The sequence below is a fragment of the Tachypleus tridentatus genome, chromosome 6 (assembly GCF_004210375.1).
Source record: "Tachypleus tridentatus isolate NWPU-2018 chromosome 6, ASM421037v1, whole genome shotgun sequence".
Classification (NCBI taxonomy): domain Eukaryota; kingdom Metazoa; phylum Arthropoda; class Merostomata; order Xiphosura; family Limulidae; genus Tachypleus; species Tachypleus tridentatus.
Genome location: NC_134830.1, coordinates 150,083,979 through 150,107,879, shown reverse-complemented (window position 1 = coordinate 150,107,879; position 23,901 = coordinate 150,083,979). Strand labels below are relative to the sequence as shown.

The 23,901-nt window shown below is 34.1% G+C and overlaps 1 protein-coding gene across 3 annotated transcripts; it reads left to right on the top strand.

Annotated features, from left to right (window-relative positions):
- Nucleotides 1-379: 379 nt before the first annotated feature.
- LOC143254018 (metabotropic glutamate receptor-like) lies at nt 380-23,087 on the top strand. 3 transcript variants are annotated; one of them, XM_076508731.1, is made up of 6 exons: nt 380-2,727; nt 13,322-13,593; nt 16,671-16,790; nt 20,184-20,296; nt 20,670-20,812; nt 21,330-23,087. In XM_076508731.1, exons 2-6 carry the CDS (start codon nt 13,326-13,328, stop codon nt 22,105-22,107), a joined length of 1,422 nt encoding a protein of 473 aa, XP_076364846.1. In that variant the 5' UTR covers nt 380-2,727; nt 13,322-13,325; the 3' UTR covers nt 22,108-23,087. The 3 variants fall into 3 exon arrangements, with proteins under 3 accessions (XP_076364846.1, XP_076364845.1, XP_076364848.1); XM_076508730.1 differs by lacking the exon at nt 380-2,727 and adding an exon at nt 7,091-7,256; XM_076508733.1 differs by lacking the exon at nt 380-2,727 and adding an exon at nt 7,091-7,260.
- Nucleotides 23,088-23,901: the final 814 nt, after the last annotated feature.

Sequence of the window (23,901 nt, the reverse complement as noted above, 5' to 3'; positions counted from 1 at the left end):
CGGTTCTGTGTAAACAGGAGGATTCTATATACATATGATGTGCTGCGGTTCTGTGTAAACAGGACGATTCTATATACATATGATGTGCTGCGGTTCTGTGTAAACAGGAGGAGTCTATATACATATGATGTGCTGCGGTTCTGTGTAAACAGGACGATTCTATATACATATGATGTGCTGCGGTTCTGTGTAAACAGGAGGAGTCTATATACATATGATGTGCTGCGGTTCTGTGTAAATAGGAGGATCCTATATACATATGATGTGCTGCGGTTCTGTGTAAATGGGAGAATTCTATATACATATGGTGTGCTGCGGTTCTGTGTAAACAGGAGGATTCTATATACATATGATGTGCTGCGGTTCTGTGTAAACAGGAGGATTCTATATACATATGATGTGCTGCGGTTCTGTGTAAACAGGAGGAGTCTATATACATATGATGTGCTGCGGTTCTGTGTAAACAGGACGATTCTATATACATATGATGTGCTGCGGTTCTGTGTAAACAGGAGGAGTCTATATACATATGATGTGCTGCGGTTCTGTGTAAACAGGAGGATTCTATATACATATGATGTGCTGTGGTTCTGTATAATAGGAGGATTCTATATACATATGATGTGCTGCGGTTCTGTGTAAACTGGAGGATTCTACATACATATGATGTGCTGCGGTTCTGTGTAAACAGGAAGATTCTATATACATATGATGTGCTGCGGTTCTGTGTAAACAGGAGGATTCTATATACATATGATGTGCTGCGGTTCTGTGTAAACAGGAGGATTCTATATACATATGATGTGCTGCGGTTCTGTGTAAACAGGAGGATTCTACATACATATGATGAGCTGTATATGATGTAGGATGGCTGTGTGTGAATGAAGATCACCCTGTATGCGAAGTAATGTGGTTCTGTTTATATGAAGTTGATCTCTGTACAATATATGTGATGTAATGTGGTTCTGTTTATATGAAGTTGATCTCTGTACAATATATGTGATGTAATGTGGTTCTGTTTATATGAAGTTGATCTCTGTACAATATATGCGATGTAATGTGGTTCTGTTTATATGAAGTTGATCTCTGTACAATATATATGATGTGATGTGGTTCTGTTTATATGAAGTTGATCTGTGTACAATATATGCGAGGTAATGTGGTTCTGTTTATATGAAGTTGATCTGTGTACAATATATGCGATGTAATGTGGTTCTGTTTATATGAGGTTGATCTGTGTACAATATATGTGATGTAATGTGGTTCTGTTTATATGAAGTTGATCTGTGTACAATATATGTGATGTAATGTGGTCCTGTTTATATGAAGTTGATCTGTGTACAATATATGTGGTGTAATGTGGTTCTATTTATATGAAATTGATCTCTGTACAATATATGCGATGTAATGTGGTTCTGTTTATATGAAGTTGATCTCTGTACAATATATGTGATGTGAGAATTTTCCCTAAATTTTTGATATGTTCAACTAAGGTAATACATCTTTAGATAATTTATGTTGTGACGTTTGTGTGTGATATCTAGGAGAAATGGAAGAAGAAATATAATTTTGTGGGTTTCCATGGTTTCACGTCTGTGTCTAGAGTTATTACTAGATTTAGGGGTATAGTAAGGACATGTTGTACGAGTTTTACATGAACACGTTTCATAAGCTGCCAAATCCTTGGAGCTATTGATTCGATACGTTATTATGTATATACTTTCATCTAAAGATTTATCGTCATAAGCATTTAAGCTTAAATACTGGGTCATCAGAGGACATTGAAGAATGTCTGTGGGGCGTACTTTAAAATTAACATGTGCTCACACTCTTGTCTTCTGCTTGTAACTTTGCAGGTGAAGCATGGTCTGTTGATTGATTTGCTGGAATGTACTGTGTATCCGACGATCCAGTGTTACTGTCTCATTGTTCTACACTTTGAGAAAATTGGGAGACCAGATTAACAAAATATAAGGAAAACATGAAACTCCCCTCAAATTTTAAACTATGACTACTTTATAAGGGACATTTCTACATAGCATGCTATTTAGTTTTATATTTTTGTTGTTTGGATTATTCTAATTCTAGCCTTATGACGTCACTTTATTTTCATTGTTTAATAAACAACAGTCAGATGGACCAAGCCGTTTTCTTTTATTGAAAACAACAACAATAACAACCAGAAATTTCAAAAAAGAAATTATTAACGTTATTCACGTTTATGAAGACTTTCACATTACATTGTAAAATGTTTTCCATTATCGACTTGTAAGAATGGATATCCAAGATGTTTTCTAAATCTTACAATGACAATGTTAGATACACTGACACGTAGTTGTGATGTGAGATCATTTCCATAACGACCAAGATCAATAGAGACACACACACAATCTCACCTAAAAACTGACACACGAATTTTCAATTCATCAAATAAGAAAACACGCCCCTTAATCCATCCTGAGAAGCCTAAAGACCTGTCAATCAATTAAACAGATTACGACCATTGTGTCTTCGAGAGATAGGGGCGTGTCCATCGTGTAATCAATGTTCTTGACTTCAGGATTTTTACTTTTTATAAAGGTCAGACCCGTCAAGCTTTCATTTGGCATCTTTTCCTCCGGTCACGATAAGGTTTCAGGAAGCCGTACACCTTTTGATATCCAAGTTTCGACAGCTTAACGACAGTTGTTAAGAAAGGATAAAAGCCCTACGGAGATTAGCTCACAGGTGAGTTTTGTTTTTTATTTATTGGCATTTTGAGAGTTACTCAACAGTAGCATACATTTCCCTCCCTTATGCAATTTGTGCAACGCATTCAAGCAATGGTAACAATGAAACTTTCAAGAAAAGTCAGCTTCTCAAATAATTTCAAACAGAGATTTGAATGAGAGTCGACCAGTTGCCATGGTGACAGAACGATATTGGAAAAGTAGGGAAGATTAAATCACATCGCAACATTAAAAGTTTGTTTTATTTTTATATCCTTAGTTGAAGTTAAACGAGTTATTTGCACAGTATTTAATATTATGCGGAAATATTTCTCAATGACTGTTTTATTTTTTATTTTTTTGCTTATTTTACGTAAAGAGATACGTTGGAAAAATGCTTTACTTTTGTCTCCTAGAAACATCTCGGCCACATGAGAGATAGAAAAGGAAACTAATGTATTTTCAATACATGACAGAACTTCTCTCGTCTTATTTATACCTTTTTTGTTTTTTTACATTTCATAGTAAGATTAAAATTAATCAGAAAGTGTTAAACTTACCATCGCTAGGCTTAATTAATTTGTTAAACCTACTTTCGTTAGGCTTAATTAACTGGCGTAATGGAAGCATGGGATCTAATATATTAACATAGATTACGATAAGTACATCTAAAAACCGTAGAAACAAGAATGTTTGAATAATTTTTCATACCACAGATGTTTATCTGTGTGTGTGTGTGAGTAATATCATCCAAGATTAAACGGTCAAACATGAGTCAGTACATATTTCGAATAACGTTGCTTACGGTGGAAACTGACAATATGAAGACACGAACTGGAGATATTTCCAGAAGGACCAAAGATCAGAACATCAGTGGAATATTTGAATCAGAAGGCAATACTGCATATGATGACAAAAAAGATGACCTTTTTACAATGGAAGCATACGAACGTGTACACAAGTATAATATTTATATGTGTTCATTTCTATGATATATGTGTGTGTACATCACTGTAATATGCGTATGTGTACACAACTATGATACGCAATGATATGTCGACAGAGTTGCTTTCACATACAGTTAACGTATGTAATACAACAATGCGTCGAACAGAGTGGCTTTCACATACAATTAACGTATGTAATACAACAATACGTCGAATAGAGTTGCGTTCACATTCCGTTAACGTATGTAATACAACAATACGTCGGACAGAGTTGCTTTCGCATGTGGTTAACGTATGTATGAAATAATATAAACAATAGATTAATTCAGTATTAATATCTATATACTATCATTATACACATCCATTGTATTGAAAGTTTTTATTCTAAAGAGTACAACCTATAACCTCTAGACGTAAACTAGAAAAAGTTACATTAAAAAAGAAAGTGTATTTGTTTTATTTTTTCGATTTAAACTGTATGAATATTTTTTTATGTTTATTAACATTGTATTGATTTGCGTACACCTTCGTCACACGGTATTACTTATGTATGATTGTACACTTTCATTTTGTAGCATTATATTCGTAATCACGCTCAAACAACAGTAACATATTTCATCAAAGTGAAACAAAATAGTTAAAACAATATATTAATACTAGAAACAAACGACCTTATAACACAATTTTTTTTATTAATTAGACAACATTTCGCTTTGAGCGTCGTCCGCATTCAGTAAAACAAACCGAAATATCCATACACCGATATAAAGTACAAAAACCAAAATGTCCATATTCATTTTATCGTTTCTGCAAAGGCTTGATTCAACATCAACATCGTATTCACAAACATTTTTTTTATTGATTATCTTTGTTATTTATAATTAAAAGCAAGAGTTTGGTATAATTAGTTATTTCATAAAATGCAGTGAAATAAAACATTCTTGTTTAGATAATTTAGCCCTAAGTGTCGAGGTGACAACTGCAGTTTCAAAGCTTCTATAATAATAGTTTTACTAACGCTATAGAATTTTGTACTCTTTTATCCCACCTTTAATTACAAACTAAGCAATAACTTTAACGGTGAAAAAAAAATGGTTTAAAAAATACGAAACTAAACGCCGAACATTTCACATAAAATCAGCCGTATTTAATTTTCTCACTAACCCTAAATATATTTTAGGCCTAATATTACATTTATGGTTAGGTTATGCTAATTAGATTGAAGTTAGACTGAAAGCTGCATGATGAGCTGTCTTGAGAAATTTACGTGAATAGTATTTGCTTACATTTTAAAAATGGTGCAGTTTTCTTCAGTCCGCCCTCAGTTAGTTGTTATTGAAGAGAAAGAAAGACGTTAACTTTTACCTTCTATAAGTCTTAATATTGTAAGTAGAGCTGATATGTTTTTGTTTTTTATTCCATCCATTTTCCACTAGCCTCTCAGTTGCTTTGTCTTTTATGTTAATCTCTTTCTTTTCCTAAGCCTCAGTTTCGTTTCACACATAAATGAAATCACTATAAGATCTAACAAAAATACATTAAGAGTTTAATTTTTTTATTTGTCGATAGAAATAATGCTTCGTTCATTTGAGTGTTTATTCTATCATCGGCACATCGGTATGTTTGCGGACTAACAATGTTAGAAACCGAGTTTCGATACCCTTGGCAGTACAGAGCACAGATGGTCCATTGTGCAGCTTTGTGCTTAACTTTAATACAAACTTCAGTGATTTATAACACAAAGATGTTTGAACTATGAATATAAAACTTTATTTTGTGCATGAAAATATTTTACACAATTTAATAAAGTAAAAAAAATATTTATTATAAATCAGTTACAGTAATGATAAGCAGAACATGAAATGTAACATTTTTGATAGAGTGGGAAGTGGCATACAAGATTGGCCAATAAATATCACTGATAAGAAAGAATCGATTTGTCAAACTTTAATTATTGTTTTCTTCCTATCTTCGACAACAATATGGCTGTTAGGGCATGGCCAGAATTAAATGTTATATCTCATAAGTCCCGTATATCGAATGCACATTTTAAATTGATCAAATGACTAAAGATTAGGTCAAAAGTACTTGAAGGAATTCTTCTTGAAATGAAGTTATATATAATACATTTTCCACTTCATGTGTCTTTCATTATTAAATTCAATCTAGTCGGATAACAGGATTTAAAAAAAACAAAAAACTATTGGTCGATTATGTTGGTCCGGATACAGTAAAAAGGTTTGAAACAGTTTCGTGAAGATATATTCTTAGTAAGCACTAAAATAATGTAGATGACATAATACAATTGATTGGCTTACACATCTGGTATATTTTAAATTTAACGTGTAAGTTTATGATATTTGGAAAAACACCAATAAACCCTGCTTAAAATTTTAAATCGCATCTCACAATAATATTAATATTTACGCATATTTAGAATGAGATTTGACTGTCACGCCAGAAGGTGTTGAATACGTTTTTGTGGCGACGGGACGTGAACCATAGACCATCTGGTTCATAATCTGTGCAAAGATGGTAATAGCACAATGACCCGTAAGGTCAATTTTAACTCTAGTCATGCTAAGTTTCGAATAAATTTTTTGTCTGAACTATGTCAAAAATGTTACTGTTAGTACACCTAATATTTACCAATTTGTGACTGTACATTAATATACAAAAGCTTTAGCGTATTTTAAATTCCAAATGACGAACATCCTCAGTTAGCTTTGGATCAAATGTCGCTTTCCTACCATTGGTTAGTCACTGGAGTCAAGTCACTGTTGGACCAGCACGGATATACCATTGTGTAGCTTTGTATTGAATAAAAAACGCACGGTATTTAAAGGGTGAAATATCATAGGCTGTGTATGTGGTAACTGCACGTGCAACGCTATCAACATACACGAAGCCAAGCTTATCTGTACAGCCCTACATTATAATTTTAACCTGGAAAGAAACTTCGTTTAATAATGTATCGAAAACAGTTACTAAAATTTGTAAATATTCCACACGTCACGAAGCTTATACCATAATAACAATCTTAGATATCTCAAAAACTTAAACAAGAAACTGACCACACTTTTCCACACAGATTTTATATACGTATTAATAGAACCTTGTTCCCACACAAAATGCTTATTAACATATAACGAAGAGACATTTAGTACAATTTAAGATGTGTTATTATTGTTGAAATTGTTTCCTGTGTGCGCTATTCATAACTGTCCTGTGTTGCACCAACTACAACAGGAAAACGTTCAAGGACTTTAAATACGAAGCTAACAGTGAAAAAAGAGAAAAGAATAGGACATACAGTACTCGAAATTAAATTGGTTCACGGACAGTGGACATTACTGCCTTCAGTGAAGCCGGGCAGCTGCAAAGCTCGAGAGAGCGATTTGAAGCTACACGCACGCTAACGTCACTGTATGAGTTATACTCAGCTGCAGAAGGGTAAACTCCAGTCGTGCTTCTCTCTCGCTTTAAACAACGCATCGCGTTTCTCCTGGCAGACCCGCTGATACTCTGTGCTCGGGAAATGGTCAGTTGAAGCTGAAAACAAAAATATATGTGTTACTTTTTTTCCGAGAAAACCAGTGCTGTAAGTATGTATTATTCATCATATATTTTGATGATTAGTCTATAGTTCCAAACCTTATCCGATTTCTCTCTCTTTCTCTTTGGTTATAAGCCACTGTTTGATTGGTCAGTTTGGAGAAAGTATACGAATTAACTGAGTAGCAGAAACAGTATTTATTAAATTTGTAAAGAAAACTCCAATTGACGAAGGAAAAAACAGATAAGAAAATAAACGATAAATGTTTCAAAGACGTGGCTTTACTTTTTGTTTAAAAAATGAGACTGCGATAAGATACTTCAATTACATCCGGGTACTTTAAATATGCGTTGCGTTTCTTAAAGCTAAAAAATATATGGTTGATAAAGATTTCTGTAAGTAACGGAACAGTGTAAAAATGTTCCTTTTTACATGCGTGAAAAGGAGTAATAATTACTTGTGTTGCTAGGAGCAACCGAAGAACACGTAAACACTTTTGTTATGAGTTCATAAGGTATAACGAAGCAAGAAAACTGATAGTAGACAAAACACTTGTTTAAGGCGTTGCGCAACGCCAACCGCGGTCATCAAAGCACTGTTTCTCGCGTGAAATGCTCTCAGAATTGTCGATGACCCAAAAAAAGTATAGAAAATAATTGGTTTTTTTTCGCGTGTTTTTACGATACGTTATTAAAACAATTTCGTTGGTGATGGTCACTAGTAATACTTTAATAACTGATTCAGAATGTTAAATATAAGAATGCAGCATATGTGTTTTGTTCCCTTTACAATGATAGGATATATAGCTGCCCTAACAATGAGTTAAAGTTATTATTATTTATTTCAAAACTGTGTTAATTTTCTCAGTAGGTCTTGCGGTAAATATCTGACATACTTCGTACATAATTTTGTACTATAAACTTTGGACGATGCATCAAATATTCAGCCTATTTCTTGTCATTATAGTCTTCTTCTTAATAAGGTTAAGGCATTCGACTCGTAATCTGAGGACCAAACATGCTCGCCCTTAACAATATAAAACACCTTGTATCAAACCTATCTATCTCCTTAACAATGTAAAACACATTGTAGTAAAACTATCTAGGCCCGACATGGTTAGGTGGGTTAAGGCGTTCGACTCGTAATTTGAGGGTTGTGGGTTCGAATCCCCGTTACACCAAACATACTCGCCCTTTCAGCCGCGGGGACGTTATAATATAACAGCCAATCCTACTATTCGTTGGTAAAAGAGCAGTCCAAGAGTTGGCGGTGGGTGGTGATGACTAGCTGCTTACCCTCGTGTGACGTCTCGAAATTTCTAGAGACATGGAGGAAAATATTGTAATAATGTAAAAAGACAAAAGAGATGTTGTTGGTTAGTCAGGGTGGCAGCCAGGCAGTGGGACATCGAGTTGAGTTACTAGTTAGTGAATATGTTACTATGTTATCCATCTATTATTGAGTGGAATTGTACACCAGTTTCTAGCTTGGTTATAGATATTAGAACATTATAGATATAGAATATTTAAATAAAAACGTAAGCGATTGATAAGTCTTTTTTTTTTTTGTAGTTAGTTGTTAAGCCTAACGCTTGGTTATCTTTAGATCGTAAAATCGTGTAAGTTGTAAAACTATCAGCTGAAGAAATAAAACTCATTACCTTTCGTTAAATGCATGTATTATTTTTAACTAATAATAAAAGAGTTTGTTTCGTTTGTTTTTGAATTTCGCGCAAAGCTACTCGCTCAAACAACCAAATAATTTTTACTTAATTATCTTAACTAGCCATAACAAAATATTTAACATTTGTTCTTTGTTAACTTACTTTCAATACTTCCATTTTAAATGGTCATATCAAAATAAATTAATAAATTATTACAGTCGTACATTCGTTCGTGTACCAAAAACGAATATTTGCTGGGTTTGTTTGTTTGTTTTTGAATTTCGCGCAAAGCTACACGAGGGCTATCCGTGCTAGCTATCCCTAATTTAGCAGTGTAAGACTAGAGGGAAGGCAGCTAGTCATCACCACCCACCGCCAACTCTTGGGCTACTCTTTTTACCAACGAATAGTGGAATTGACCGTTACATTATAACGCCCCCATGGCTGAAAGGGCAAGCATGTTTGATGTAACGGAAATTCGAACCCGCGACCCTCGGATTACGACTCGAACGCCATGCCGGGCCTAATCATGGAGAATCCATTTTGTAGCAGAAACCGTTAAAATGATATTTTCAAAAGTTGAAACTTTCTCTCACTGGTTTTACGAAAATGTTTAGAACTAATTACTTGGGACAAATTGTTGTCATGTCTCCTACTTAATTAAATGCATATAATATGTGAAAAGACCAAATTTAAACATCACGACGACAAAGTAACAAATATTGGTAAAAAATACAGCAACATTAATAGTCAAACAATAGATTTATTATAAAATACAACGATTTTAGCACAAACTTTTGTGTATTGTTTGATTGTAGTTAAGCACAAAGTTAAGCAATGGGCTCTCTGCGCTCCTATCACTACGGGTATCGAAACCTGGCTTCTAGCAGGAACTCTTGTGTAATATTGAACTTATTATTTTCGATTACAGGTTTCTCCCGAAAGTTTAGCACTCATATTTATACGAGAAAGAGAAGCAAATTTTTATATCTTCGGTTTCTCTTTTATTTTGTATTTTTTAAAATAAAACAAGTTTTAAACCGTTGTTTTCAACATGTTAGGTACCAGATGTTGATGTTTTCGTTCTCACCAAGCTAGACAAAATATCTTTTATTTTAGTTTTTTTTCTTGTGTTTTATTTGGTCTGGTGTTAAGCACAAAACTACACAACGGACTATCTGTGCTTTGTCCAACGCGAATATCCAAACTCGAATTTTACCGTTGTAAGCATGCACACTTGCCGATGAGCCACTGGGGGCTTTTTCATGAGGGAACGTATTTAAAGGTTTAATTGACACATAAGATTACGAGAACGTTGGAAAAATTTTATTTCTTTATTAATGACATAATACCGGCTCGCACGGTCTACTCACCACGGTGGCAGTTATGTTCCTGTGGTGGTCAAAATCGAACGTTATTACTAGATTGACCACTGGCTTGACACCATAAAAGTTTGGAGCTGAACAGCCATAGCAATAAAACCAGTCACAGAAAAAGAAAATTCGACATGAATTGTTATATTTCCAATGGATGATAGTTCCTCATCATGTATATATCTCTAATTGCACAGAAGGAATTTAAAGAAATCGATAACTACATTGTTTAGTTATGGACAAGACTCCAAGGAGCTGTGCAGAAATTAAAGTTTGAACATTTTTCTTACTAATTGTTTAATATTAACTATTTGTTTTAACTTTCATGTGAAATGAGCACATTTATTAAAAACCTCTGACCAGAATTTATAAAATCTTTAAATTTTAAGGTTATATTGCCCCATTTATCCGAAAAGAAAAGCCAAAATAAACAAGAATCATCCCAGATGGAATATTTGAAAGAAGGGTACATTGTTGGTATTCCAAAACTAGTAAGAAACATCCAAGATGGATCACTTGAAAGAAAGGTACATTGTTGGCATTCCAAAACTACTAAGAAACATCCAAGATGGATCACTTAAAAGAAGGGTGCATTGTTGGTGTTAAAAAACTAGCAAAAAATTCCAAGATGGACCCAAATATTTGACTTTGAGCTATTTTTTACAAGTTTTATAAATACTGTTTCTTCCCACGAAAAAAAGAAATTGTAAATTGCACACAGAAATAACAAGCTTTCAAGAAATGGTGACCAGTAGTTCACGTTGATTCATTCCGTTTTATCAGTAAAGTTCAAGACATTTCAAAAGTTTACTGGTAGAATAAAATACTCATAATAAGGTGAACTTATACTGTTACAGTTTGTTGACAAATCTGTTTATTAAATATCGAAAATCAAGCAAATATTTGTTTCTTGTGGAGCGAAAACTACACAATGTGTTACACAGGTTGGCCCGTGAGTCCCTACCCATCCATATGTTATTATGTTATATTCAATTACGCATGTATTATAAATTTATTTCTTTTTTTTCAGAGAAATATGACCGATGTAAGCCCATTTACACTTGAAGAGCGTATTGTGACAAGTACGTGGGTACATGAGCGCAAGAATACTGGTGACACCACACAGATACACTGGATACATAAGATATATGGATGGGTAGGGACTTAGGGGCCACCCTGTATATTCTGTGCCCACTACGGGCATCGGAACCCGGTTTTTTGCGTTGTAAGTCTACAAACATACCTCTGAGCTACTGTGGAGATCAGTAGCGACAGTAAGGGCAGAAAACATTTACAGTAAACAATAGGAACTGCAGAAAACATTTACAGTAAACAATAGGAACTGCAGAAAACATTTACAGTAAACAATAGGAACTGCAGAAAACATTATTATCATTATTATTCAATCTCAAAATATTGGTGGCGATGCCAGACTAGAGCTGAATAACAAAAGAAATTACGTCCTACACCACGTGATAGAAGCGCAGAGTCCTTCTGTTGAAACAAAATAAGAGCTGGAAACATTTGAAATCTTGTGTTACAGATATTATTACAAAGTGCAGCTATATAGAAAGATAAATTAGGGAGAAATTCTCGGAGTGTGTTAAGAGAAAAACACCACTCTATATGTAGGAAGATGCACTACTGAGATCTAAGGGAAGGTTGGCAGAGATAAAAACACCACTCTATATGTAGGAAGATGCACTACTGAGATCTAAGGGAAGGTTGGCAGAGATAAAAACACCACTCTATATGTAGGAAGATGCACTACTGAGATCTAAGGGAAGGTTGGCAGAGATAAAACACCACTCTATATGTAGGAAGATGCACTACTGAGATCTAAGGGAAGGTTGGCAGAGATAAAAACACCACTCTATATGTAGGAAGATGCACTACTGAGATCTAAGGGAAGGTTGGCAGAGATAAAAACACCACTCTATATGTAGGAAGATGCACTACTGAGATCTAAGGGAAGGTTGGCAGAGATAAAAACACCACTCTATATGTGTGCACTACTGGAAGATGCACTACTGAGATCTAAGGGAAGGTTGGCAGAGATAATGATGGGTAACATAAAAGTGAGAGGCAGGAAGAGACTCGATCGACTCGATAATATTAACAAATGAATTGGAGATAACATGGTGGAACTTGGACAGGAGGACACCATGATTGGTTAATTACTGCATGAACTGTTTCAGTTACACACACTGTTATTGTAAGCTTACTGGTGTTCACAGGCTGATAAAGATACGTTTTTAGAATGGCTGACAAAATGAGGTGACCAGTGGCCGAAGTTTTGACACACAAACTGGTATCTATTCCAGCCCCAAAACAACAACATGAATGGACAATATTAAGTTCTCCACCTGTCTCATACTTACGTTTTCTGCCTGGCACGGCCAGGTCGGTTAAGGCGTTCGACTCGTAACCTGATGGTTGCGGGTTCGAATCCCCGTCGCACCGAGCATTCTCGCCCTTTCAGCTATGGGGGCGTTATAATGTTTTGGTCAGTCCCACTATTCGTTGGTGGTGGGTGTTGATGACTGGCTGCCTTCCCTCTAGTCTTACACTGCTAAATTAGGGACGGATAGCGCAGATAGGCCTCGAGTAGCTTTGCGCGAAATTCAAAACAAACAAACAATACTTATGTTTGATTAACGTTTTTTATTATTTTTTAACTTTTAGTTTTAAGCACGATCACTTTGGACACACGGATTAATTATTTATATCATTATACGAAAACAAACTAAAGTAACAGTTCTGTTAAAATAAGATTAACAACCTTTTGTCTCATACGTTTAATGATGTTGATTTGACCTCTGGTTAAGAAGAAAGCTGTAAGGGGTTAAAATATATCTTTAAGGGAAGAAGATAACTAAATACGTGAAATCTAACAAACTTCTAACCAGCTTAGAAATATAGACCAATAAAACTGTTAGCATTTCTCTGTCGCTTGTGGCGTTTATTTACTGCTGTTTTTTTCCTGTTTTTGTTAAACAGTTTGTGTTGTCTGTTGACGGGAAGGCTTACATAACGATTTTTGTATGCACGAAAATGTCTCTCTATTGTTCCAGGACAATGTTTCTTTTCCGGCGTGGGCCCTCCATCTTCCTGGCGGTGGCTTATGTTTTGGTGGTTGCCATGACAACCGCTCAAGAATGTGATCTGCCTCGTCACGAGCCATTTGTTTCTATCCCCGGTGACGTAACCTTAGTGGGTCTCTATGACGTTTACGGAGGTCCCCGCTGCACGGAGCCACGGTCGGGAGGTGTTCAACGCTTGACTGCTGGAGCCTGGGCCGTGACTCGCCTGAACAACCTAAGTTACACGTATCCCCTGAAGTTAGGTTAGTGAAAGTTGGCCTTTGTCGCAATTGTTTTAGTAGATCGTATTTCAGACTTAAAGAACATGTTTGAATAGTATAAAAAACAACACGAGAAGGTGGGGCAGCGTTGTTCAGTTTCTATTGGTTAGTGTGACAAGACACATCTCGTGATGTCCTGCCATTAAAACACGTGTGGTTAATATGATGCAAAAATTCCAGAATTTTCTGTTCACGATACGTGCCCGTTAAACAATTAGCGTCAAACAGGGTGTGTGTGATTCAAAACTCTAGTGGACTAAAAGACCGCTTCTTTATCTATCATTAACTTTAACACTGTCAGGGTGGGGCTCTAAAGACAGGATTAGAAAGGATTTACTGTACACTTTACATAACATCTCCAGGACTTTATTGTGAAACCACCAATAATTAATTCAGAGTACACACGTCATTTCAAGTTCTAGACTGTACACTGGTGAAACATCCAAATGTTAATACATTTCATTTATAAATGAGGACCAGATTCATAAAGAGCCGGAAGTTTTGATTTAATATGAAAGTTAGGAAAGAAGCTGTAACTTAAAGGGAATTCGTGGAAGTTATTATCCTAACCAGGTGTCGTGACGCCATTTTGATTGTTTCTATTAGACGTTGTGACGCCGTTTTGAATTTCGTCATAGAACACCGTGTAGCCATTTTGGCCATCATTATTGGACACAGTGTCGTCACTTTAAATTTCGTTATAGGGCACCGTGTAGCCATTTTGGCCATCATTATTGGACACAGTGTCGTTATTTTGAGTAATATTATAAGACAACGTGTCGCCATTTTGACTATCATTATAGGACACCGTGTCGCCATTTTGACTATCATTATAGGACACCGTGTCGCCATTTTAACTATCATTATAGGACAGCGTGTCGCTATTTTGGCTATCATCATCTGAGGTTCAGTCGCCAGTATCATTATTATAAATTTTGTCATCATCTTTAATAACCACTGAATTTGTGCCATCATTTTGACTCTTTCTATCATACATTGTGTCACAATTTTGACTATTCTTATTAGACGTTGTGCTACCATTTTGACTATTAATATCGGACGTTGTGTCGCCTTTTTGACTACCATTATCAACGTTATTTTTAACATAATAAATAGTTGGATATTTGTCCACCCGTAAAACAATAAAAAAAACTCCCGAAAAGAATGTAACAACTGCATAAATTTGAATGAGAGGAGAGATGGACTTTGGGGCAATATGGCCACAACTGTGTTCTAGTTATATGTTATGGCCACAACTGTGTTCTAGTTATATGTTATAGTATATTCTGTTCTAGTTATATGTTACGGCTACAACTTTATTCTAGTTATATGTTATATTTATTTGTCTTTTCAATGATTAAACTAAAGTGAAACTCTAATTACAAACCCATACTAGTTAAAGTCATATTGAGACAGCTAATTACTTATCCCTAATCTAAGAAAGTTTAACAAATTAGAAACACTTTTTTGTGCTATCCACTCATCAAAAATTCTAATATGTGTAACGTACTTACAGCTGTGTTTAAACATTTCAACAGTAGATGCTCTATTTGTTACACACGTTGACCCACCAGGGGACCTCAGGTTTAATATAGTGAAACATTTTCTTTGTGATATATGTTGTTCGTATATATCTAATCTATGTTTAATATAGTAAAATAAAATTAATAACTTAGAGCGAATTTATAAATAATTTCATTAGAAATAAAGCAAGAAAAATATATCTTCCCATTTGTATAATAGCTTTTAAAACTGTCATAATTTTATTTAGTTTGTAAAATAAATATTAAGTTACTTTTGGTTAATGTCATTTAGACATCAGTGAATCAGAAAAAAAATAGCCCTTCTTTAAAAAATAAAAAATATTTATTACGTGCCTTGAAAAATTATATTATAGGTCTATAATTAAAGTTTCAGTACAATAGGGTAGGTAATAAAGTTGTTACGTCCAAACCATAGTACTCCATAGTATTTTCTACAAGCCATGTAGTGTATGAAGATGACGTTCCACAGAGCCCGTTACAACAGTCAAATCGCACAGACCTCTATAGGTGATGCGTCCAGCGACTTGACCCATATATATATATTCGAATCCCTATCTACTTCGTGTATGTCGTGGAAGCAACTTGTGTGTACATAACATGCGGCGTTCTTCCAGCCAGATATCCTTCTTCCTTGTGTTGCCTGAGAGATGTGGAAGAATTTTGTTACTGATCGTTGTGTTCGTGGATTCTCACAAGATAGGGTACGGATTGTTACAAGTCTCTTCCAAGATGGTCATGGTGCCCCAAGTTGATCCATATTTCTTTGTTTTTCTCTTCCGTCAACTATCAGGGTATGTGATCTGAGAGGACGAAAACGTTGTGTCGGGAAGGGTTATCACACATTCTTCTCGAAAGCGATCGATGTTCGCGGTGTCATTACGCTTCCTACAAGCACTAAACAATGTCAAAATGTAGTTTTGATACATGCGGTGCTACTGCGACTTTATATCAGTTATGATTTTCACGCGATTTGGATTTTTATAAACAAAATCGCTTTAATATAATACACTTTACCCTCTTATCATGTTAACAAGGTGGTCCTCTTTAAATATTCAGTTATTATGTCAGATAATATGATAGTTTGTTGTATTTGGTTGAAGCAGCAAATTATATTACAAGTAAAAGACCTATTTTCTCGTTATTAAGTAGCGTTAAGAGTTTACTTTCTCTTGAAACGTCCGCCCCACCTTCAGTATAAACATTAGCGAGAATAAGAACCGTATTCCGAGTTAGCAACGACACGTCTGGTTTTTCTCTTCATCCTTTTAATTAATTTCCTTTATTTTGTAATAAAACTAATATAAAACCTATATTTTTATTTGTACTGTTTTCATCACAGCATAGCCTCAGGCCGAATTCACAGTGTGGAAATATTTACCGAGCCCCTGACAGAAACAAAGTTTTGGTAGCGCTGATCCCTGTCAGATGTCGCCACAAATCTTGACGAACTACACTAAATTCTATTTTCCAAAACTCAATTAATAAAATGTACTTGTTTTATTCAAAAACATTTAGGTTTCAAGGCATATGATACGTGCACCAATGCACGCAGCGCCTTCAAGCGCGTGATTCAAAGTCTTGTGGACGGAAGTTATTTGCAGGACACAAACTGTCAGAAAGGATCACCTATCATTGGTAAGCAAATTATTACAAACTTAAGCATTGTTTACTTCTATCAGTCTTAATTAATAAATTAAAGGGAAAGTGTTAATGATCCGGCATAGCCAGATGATTAAGGCGCTCGACTCCCAATTAGCAGGCCGAAGGTTCGAATCCCCGTCGTACTGACCATGCTCGCCCTTTGGTTATATACGTTATATTGTAACGGTCAACCCAACTATTCGTTGATAAAATAGTATTAGGTGGTGGTGCAGCTTTTTCGCGAAATTCACAAACACGCAAATGAAATGTTAACCCTCTGCAAAATAAATAAATTGTTACCAGACGAGATACACGTGCTTATAGCTTGCTTTTTAACCAATACTTTTATTTATGTTTTTTACCTAAAGTGCCTAGGAATGGAGAACTGGTAACCGCACGTGTGAACATTCTAGTCTTGTCTGTTTCTTGATGACAATATGAACCTAGTCCTGTCAACTCGTTCTATAAATGTCGGTTTTATTCAATGATAACATCCTCTTTCATGACCAGCTTTATAGGCTGTGAACAGGATGAAGTTTCTTCTTCATCTTTCATCCTCATAATGACATTGAACGATGAAGGATGTTTTATGTCAAGAACATCAAATCACTTGAACAGACACTGCTGTTGACACGTTCCTATTTTAATGTTGACAATGTGCAACTCACTTGAAACAGGATAGTTTGTTTTTGTTGTTTTGAATTTCGCGCAAAGCTACACGAGGGCTATCTGCGCTATCCGTCCCTAATTTAGCAGTCTAAATGGAAGGCAGCTAGTCATTAACACCCACCGCCAATTCTTGGGTTACTCTTCTACCAACGAACAGTGGCATTGACTGTCACATTATAACGCCCCCACGGCTGAAAGGGCGAGCATGTTTGGTGCGACGGGGATTCGAACCCGCGACCCTCATATTACGAGTCGAACGCCTTAACCCACCTGGCCATGCCGGGCCTGAAACAGGATAGAGGCCCAAAGAAAAACGTTTGACTTAAATGTCATACGACTAATCTTAATGAATTCGTAACAAAAAGCGGAAATCCATAATCTCCGAGAAACCGTAATAAACTGATACGAATATACTGAACAAAAAATCTAAACTGCTTCAAATCCACCACTTGTTTCTAAGTATCGCATCCGATGAACACAATTTGTGATTCAAATTAAAAAAGGTTCGTTATTTTCATCCGGGTTCTGAACAGAGGTGACTGTGAATTTTATGACATTACTTACTCCTGTAATAGTCTCTCAGTGTCGTTAATAACGTCGTGTCAGTCGTAATGTTATAGTAGATATAACAGTCGGAAGTTTGTGTCCAACACCGTCTTCCGCTCGGAGGTTAACAAGTCAAATAAAACACGGGTATTTGAACAGAAACACCATTAGGGAGGTACGAGTTGCTGTTTCAGTCATGCAGATATGGTAAGTTTGTGATTATCCATACAAAGATACTCTCTGTGTAATAAAACGATGCTCATTTATATACATCATTATTAAATATTCTATTACACTAAAAGAATAGATAATATATAGGTAAAAGGCCCTTGCAAAGTCAGGTTTATATGCTCACACATCATAAAATATTTAATATATGCCGCTGTTGTACACACAACAACAATATTTAATAAACACTAATTAGTTGGAGTTTATACATTTATACGTCATAATAATATTAAAAATATTGTTGTAAACTCACGTTTATCTTTCACACAACAACAATATTCAATAAACACTAATTAGTTGGAGTTTATACATTTATACGTCATAATAATATTAAAAATATTGTTGTAAACTCACGTTTATCTTTCACACAACAACAATATTCAATAAACACTAATTAGTTGGAGATTATACATTTATACATCATAATAATATTAAAAATATTGTTATAAACTCACTTTTATCTTTCACACAACAACAATATTCAATAAACACTAATTAGTTGGGTTTATACATTTATACATCATAATAATATTAAAAATATTGTTATAAACTCACTTCCATCTTTCACACAACAACAATATTCAATAAACACTAATTAGTTGGAGTTTATACATTTATACGTCATAATAATATTAAAAATATTGTTATAAACTCACGTCCATCTTTCACACAACAACAATATTCAATAAACACTAATTAGTTGGAGTTTATACATTTATACGTCATAATAATATTAAAAATATTGTTATAAACTCACGTCCATCTTTCACACAACAACAATATTCAATAAACACTAATTAGTTGGAGTTTATACATTTATACGTCATAATAATATTAAAAATATTGTTATAAACTCACGTCCATCTTTCACACAACAACAATATTCAATAAACACTAATTAGTTGGGTTTATACATTTATACATCATAATAATATTAAAAATATTGTTATAAACTCACGTCCATCTTTCACACAACAACAATATTCAATAAACACTAGTTAGTTGGGTTTATACATTTATACATCATAATAATATTAAAATATTGTTATAAACTCACGTCCATCTTTCACACAACAACAATATTCAATAAACACTAATTAGTTGGGTTTATACATTTATACATCATAATAATATTAAAAATATTGTTATAAACTCACGTCCATCTTTCACACAACAACAATATTCAATAAACACTAGTTAGTTGGAGTTTATACATTTATACATCATAATAATATTAAAAATATTGTTATAAACTCACGTCCATCTTTCACACAACAACAATATTCAATAAACACTAATTAGTTGGAGTTTATACATTTATACGTCATAATAATATTAAAAATATTGTTATAAACTCACGTCCATCTTTCACACAACAACAATATTCAATAAACACTAATTAGTTGGAGTTTATACATTTATACATCATAATAATATTAAAAATATTGTTATAAACTCACGTCCATCTTTCACACAACAACAATATTCAATAAACACTAATTAGTTGGGTTTATACATTTATACGTCATAATAATATTAAAAATATTGTTATAAACTCACGTCCATCTTTCACACAACAACAATATTCAATAAACACTAATTAGTTGGGTTTATACATTTATACGTCATAATAATATTAAAATATTGTTATAAACTCACTTTATCTTTCACACAACAACAATATTCAATAAACACTAATTAGTTGGAGTTTATACATTTATACATCATAATAATATTAAAAATATTGTTATAAACTCACTTCCATCTTTTACATAACAACAATATTCAATAAACACTAGTAAGTTGGAGTTTATACATTTATACGTCATGTATCACTGATGTAAAAAGTTTCTTAATGAATTCGTATTTTAATCTTATTTATTTATATAAATTTTACCAAATGCTCCACATTTTTTTTATAGATATTAACAATATATTTTTCAGGTTTTATTGGTCCCTCATCAGCGACTATTGCTTCTCCCGTGTCTGCCTTCGTCAAGTTATTTAATTTTACTCACCTACCCCTACATCTGGATTTTTTAGACAACGAAATTAAGGTACACAGATCAGTCTAAAATTCCACAAAATTTACATTTGTAACTTAACGTTAGGGCTAAAACTAATAAAAAGAGTAAAACTCGTTTTGGTAACTGATAAATATTTACGTAATGTAGTTGATAACAATTTAAAAAAAACGAAACAAAAAAGTCAAAGTAATACCTTGTAAACTGATCAAGAGCTTTAGTCATTTATTTAAATATTTTTTTATATTATTATTGTGAGATTTCTTATTTGTAAGTTATTATAATATATAAATATTTCAAATCTGAATTACCATGAGATAGTCGTGCAGTAATTATTAATTATATCTTAATCTATTCATTTTTTTAAATTATCTTATAAATAATTTTTGCCTCTCACTTTTGTTAGGTCTCCATAGCAGTACTACTTCAGTTAAACTGGCGTCAGGTGGCGCTATTGAGCAGTAGTTATATTGTTTCAGAAAAATTCCACCAGGCGTCTTCGTTGGCCAACATTTGTGTCAGTGTATCGGAGGAATTATTTTCCGACAGGTATTAATTCACACGAACTTTATAAGTTATATTTGGAATCCTAATTATCTCTTTATTTTTCATTTGGTTCTCCAGTTTTCAAAATTTCCATCTTGCAAAAAAAAAAATAAAAAAATCACTATATCACGGTTTAATTGATATATTTGAAATACTTTTACCGATCAGTTTTAGGAAATCGCTTTTGCCTTTCCTTATGTACCGAAATACTGATCATTAAGCCTACAAAATATCACATAAAATATTATTTTTAATTTGTATAAGTTTTACTTTCCTGACGTTTCACCTCAGTAACCTTTCGCCATATATATATATATATATATATTGTATATATGCGTATTTTGACATCAAAATTCTAAAGCACAGTATTTTGGATCGTTCTTACTTCATTTATTGTTACTTCTAACATGAAAAATCAACCATCCAACATCAGAACAATGAAAACAAAAGGAGTTAAGACTATTTTATAATTTGTACAAGTAACGTCTGATATTGTTCATTATGCATTGTTTCGTTGTAGACTTCTTCCCCAGCAATGTCAATATCTCTATGAAGAAATTCGTCAGTCTGGTACACGAGTCGTTGTAGTTTTGGGCTACGATTTTGAGGTTGTCAAGACGTTACAGTACGCTGAGAAATGTAACAGTACAAATTTGTATTGGTTAACAGTGGGTCTTAATGATGCTGACGCCATATCAGACTTTCAAATGAAAATAATTAGCGTTACGACTTCCGAACAAAGATTTCCTGACCTAGAAGACAGAGTTTACCTTGAGATTGATGGCAATACGTCGGACGAGTGGTCATCCCACGAAAATAACTCAGGCTTACACAACTGCTTTAGTACCGGGTTCTTGGCTCAGATCCGTACTGACGCCCCCTGTCGCAAGTATGAAGCACTAGGAATATCTGAAACCGTTCGAACTGTTGTGAGTTATGGGGTTCACTTAAAACAGTTAATTAACTCAAGTTGTCAGCAGGCCAAGAAAAGTTGTGTTGAGAACACTTCTGATTGTCAACAGGCCAAGAAAGGCTGTGTTGAGAACACTGTTGCCCTTATGTTTCAGCAAAATATCACAGCTCTTCAGACAGAAATCAACAATACACTTCGCGAAGCTAAGTTACAAGAAGAACAATTGAGTCGATATGATATCTTATCTTTAGTAACGTCGTCTGAAGATGGATCAAAGTTTATGAAGGTAAAAATAATAATTAAATATGTATTTCTAGTTTTAAGGTTTCTTTATTCGTCATTAAAGCATACGAAATACGTTTCTACGATAGTTCAAGTCCTGTAAATTATGGTGTGTGGCTGTTATTACATACTCTTGAATTAAAATTTCCGTTCCCCTACATACAGGACTGTTACTGTGATGTTATGATTTGATACGTTTCTCCACATACAGGAATGTTATGACGAATCACTTTCGACCAGTTAATGTTTACTAACAAAAACAATTTTGTGTGAAAATAGCTAAAATGTAATTTATACCATTTTCATATAACTGTATAGATTCTCTACATCTAGAAGACTTATGTATTTATTTATTAATCTCTGTATCTTTTAACTGTTATTAACAGACGCTGTTTCTGCCGTGTTGGTTTTCTTAATGCGTGTGTTATTTATGGCTAAGATAACAAAACATTTTGTACCATATTCATTATGCCTTGTGGGGAATGAAGGGTGTGATAAGACAAGAATTACGTAGTTTACGCCGTAAAATCGTACAAAGTTGTTGCTTGAGCATGTGATCTAGTTTGTTAAGTTTAAGGGGCTACTAGTATCCAAATTTTCATGTAAGTTCAAAGATAGTTTTGCAATATGTTCTATCGTTCTCGGGTACATTTCGGTTAACTGGTTAAACTACTGTGAAGTTAGTAACTTTTATAGAGGCAAAGTTCACTGCTAGGTATAATTTCACAAATAACTTTTAAAGAGGAACTTATAATGTGGAGACTAGTGACACGCCTCACTCATAAATATAAGATTAATCAATAACTTACAAACATGCAGTTTTAGGCCTATGTCCATGGTACAAAATGGTACAGATAATTATCATCAACATCATGGACTTATTGAATGCCTGATCAATTTAAGTAACGTTACCCATTAAAGTACTGGTTACAATAGCTAAATCATCGTCCATTTAGAATTCCTCAGACCTTTGTTTGTAGTCACCATTGTTTGATTACGTTAGGCCTCGTTTCTACCATTATTATTGCAGTATATTGATAATGAATGATCCAATAAAGTCTCGCTAACTCTTAAAAAGAGAAATCTTGAGTAGATGCTGTAGTTCTCGTTTCTAACACATGGTAGCGCTATAGGTGTTACCTAATTCCTGTTTCATGAGAAAATTACGAGAAAGTGCGTAAATTTATAAAAATTAGAATCATTTATAGAATTACTTACTCTAAAAATTCCCGTAATACTGAGAAAAAAAGACTCTTTCACATACACAAAGAATTCGTAAAACATTGCTTGTTTTTCTGAATTCTTTCCAAAAATTATGAACATCTCGTAACAAACGATATTTGTATTGGTTCTCCACAATTTCAGTAATAAGAAAAATACATTAAACCCTTGGAAATGCAAAAGACATTAAATTAGTGAACATTATGTTTCATATTTCCTTCGTCCAACCAGCCAAACTATTTTTACTTAATTTTCTTAACTAGCCACAACAAAATAGTTGACATTTGTTCTTTATACTTTCAATATTTCTATTTTGAATGTTCATATCAAAATAAACTAATAAATTATTACAGTCGTACATTCGTTCGTGTACCAAAAACGAATACTTACTGGATTTGTTGTTTTTTTTTAATTTCGCGCAAAGCTACACGAGGGCTATCTACGCTAGCTGCCCCTAATTTAGCAGTGTAAGACTAGAGGGAAGGCAGCTAATTATTACCAACCACCGCCAGCTCTTGGGCTACTCTTTTACTAACGAATAGTGAGATTGACCGTAACATTATAACGTCCCCACGGCTGAAAGGACTATTTGCTGGAAGTCAGCTGCTAAGTAACGCAAACGAAGATTATCGCATCTGTCCGAGATATCACATCAACTGCTTAACTTCATTTTAGG

Coding starts and splice junctions, on each gene's coding strand:
- LOC143254018 (XM_076508731.1), top strand. CDS start 13,326: ATGTTTCTTTTCCGGCGTGGGCCCTCCATCTTCCTGGCGGTGGCTTAT. Junction 13,594..16,670: donor CACGTATCCCCTGAAGTTAG/GTTAGTGAAAGT, acceptor AAAAACATTTAG/GTTTCAAGGCATATGATACG. Junction 20,297..20,669: donor TTTTAGACAACGAAATTAAG/GTACACAGATCA, acceptor CACTTTTGTTAG/GTCTCCATAGCAGTACTACT.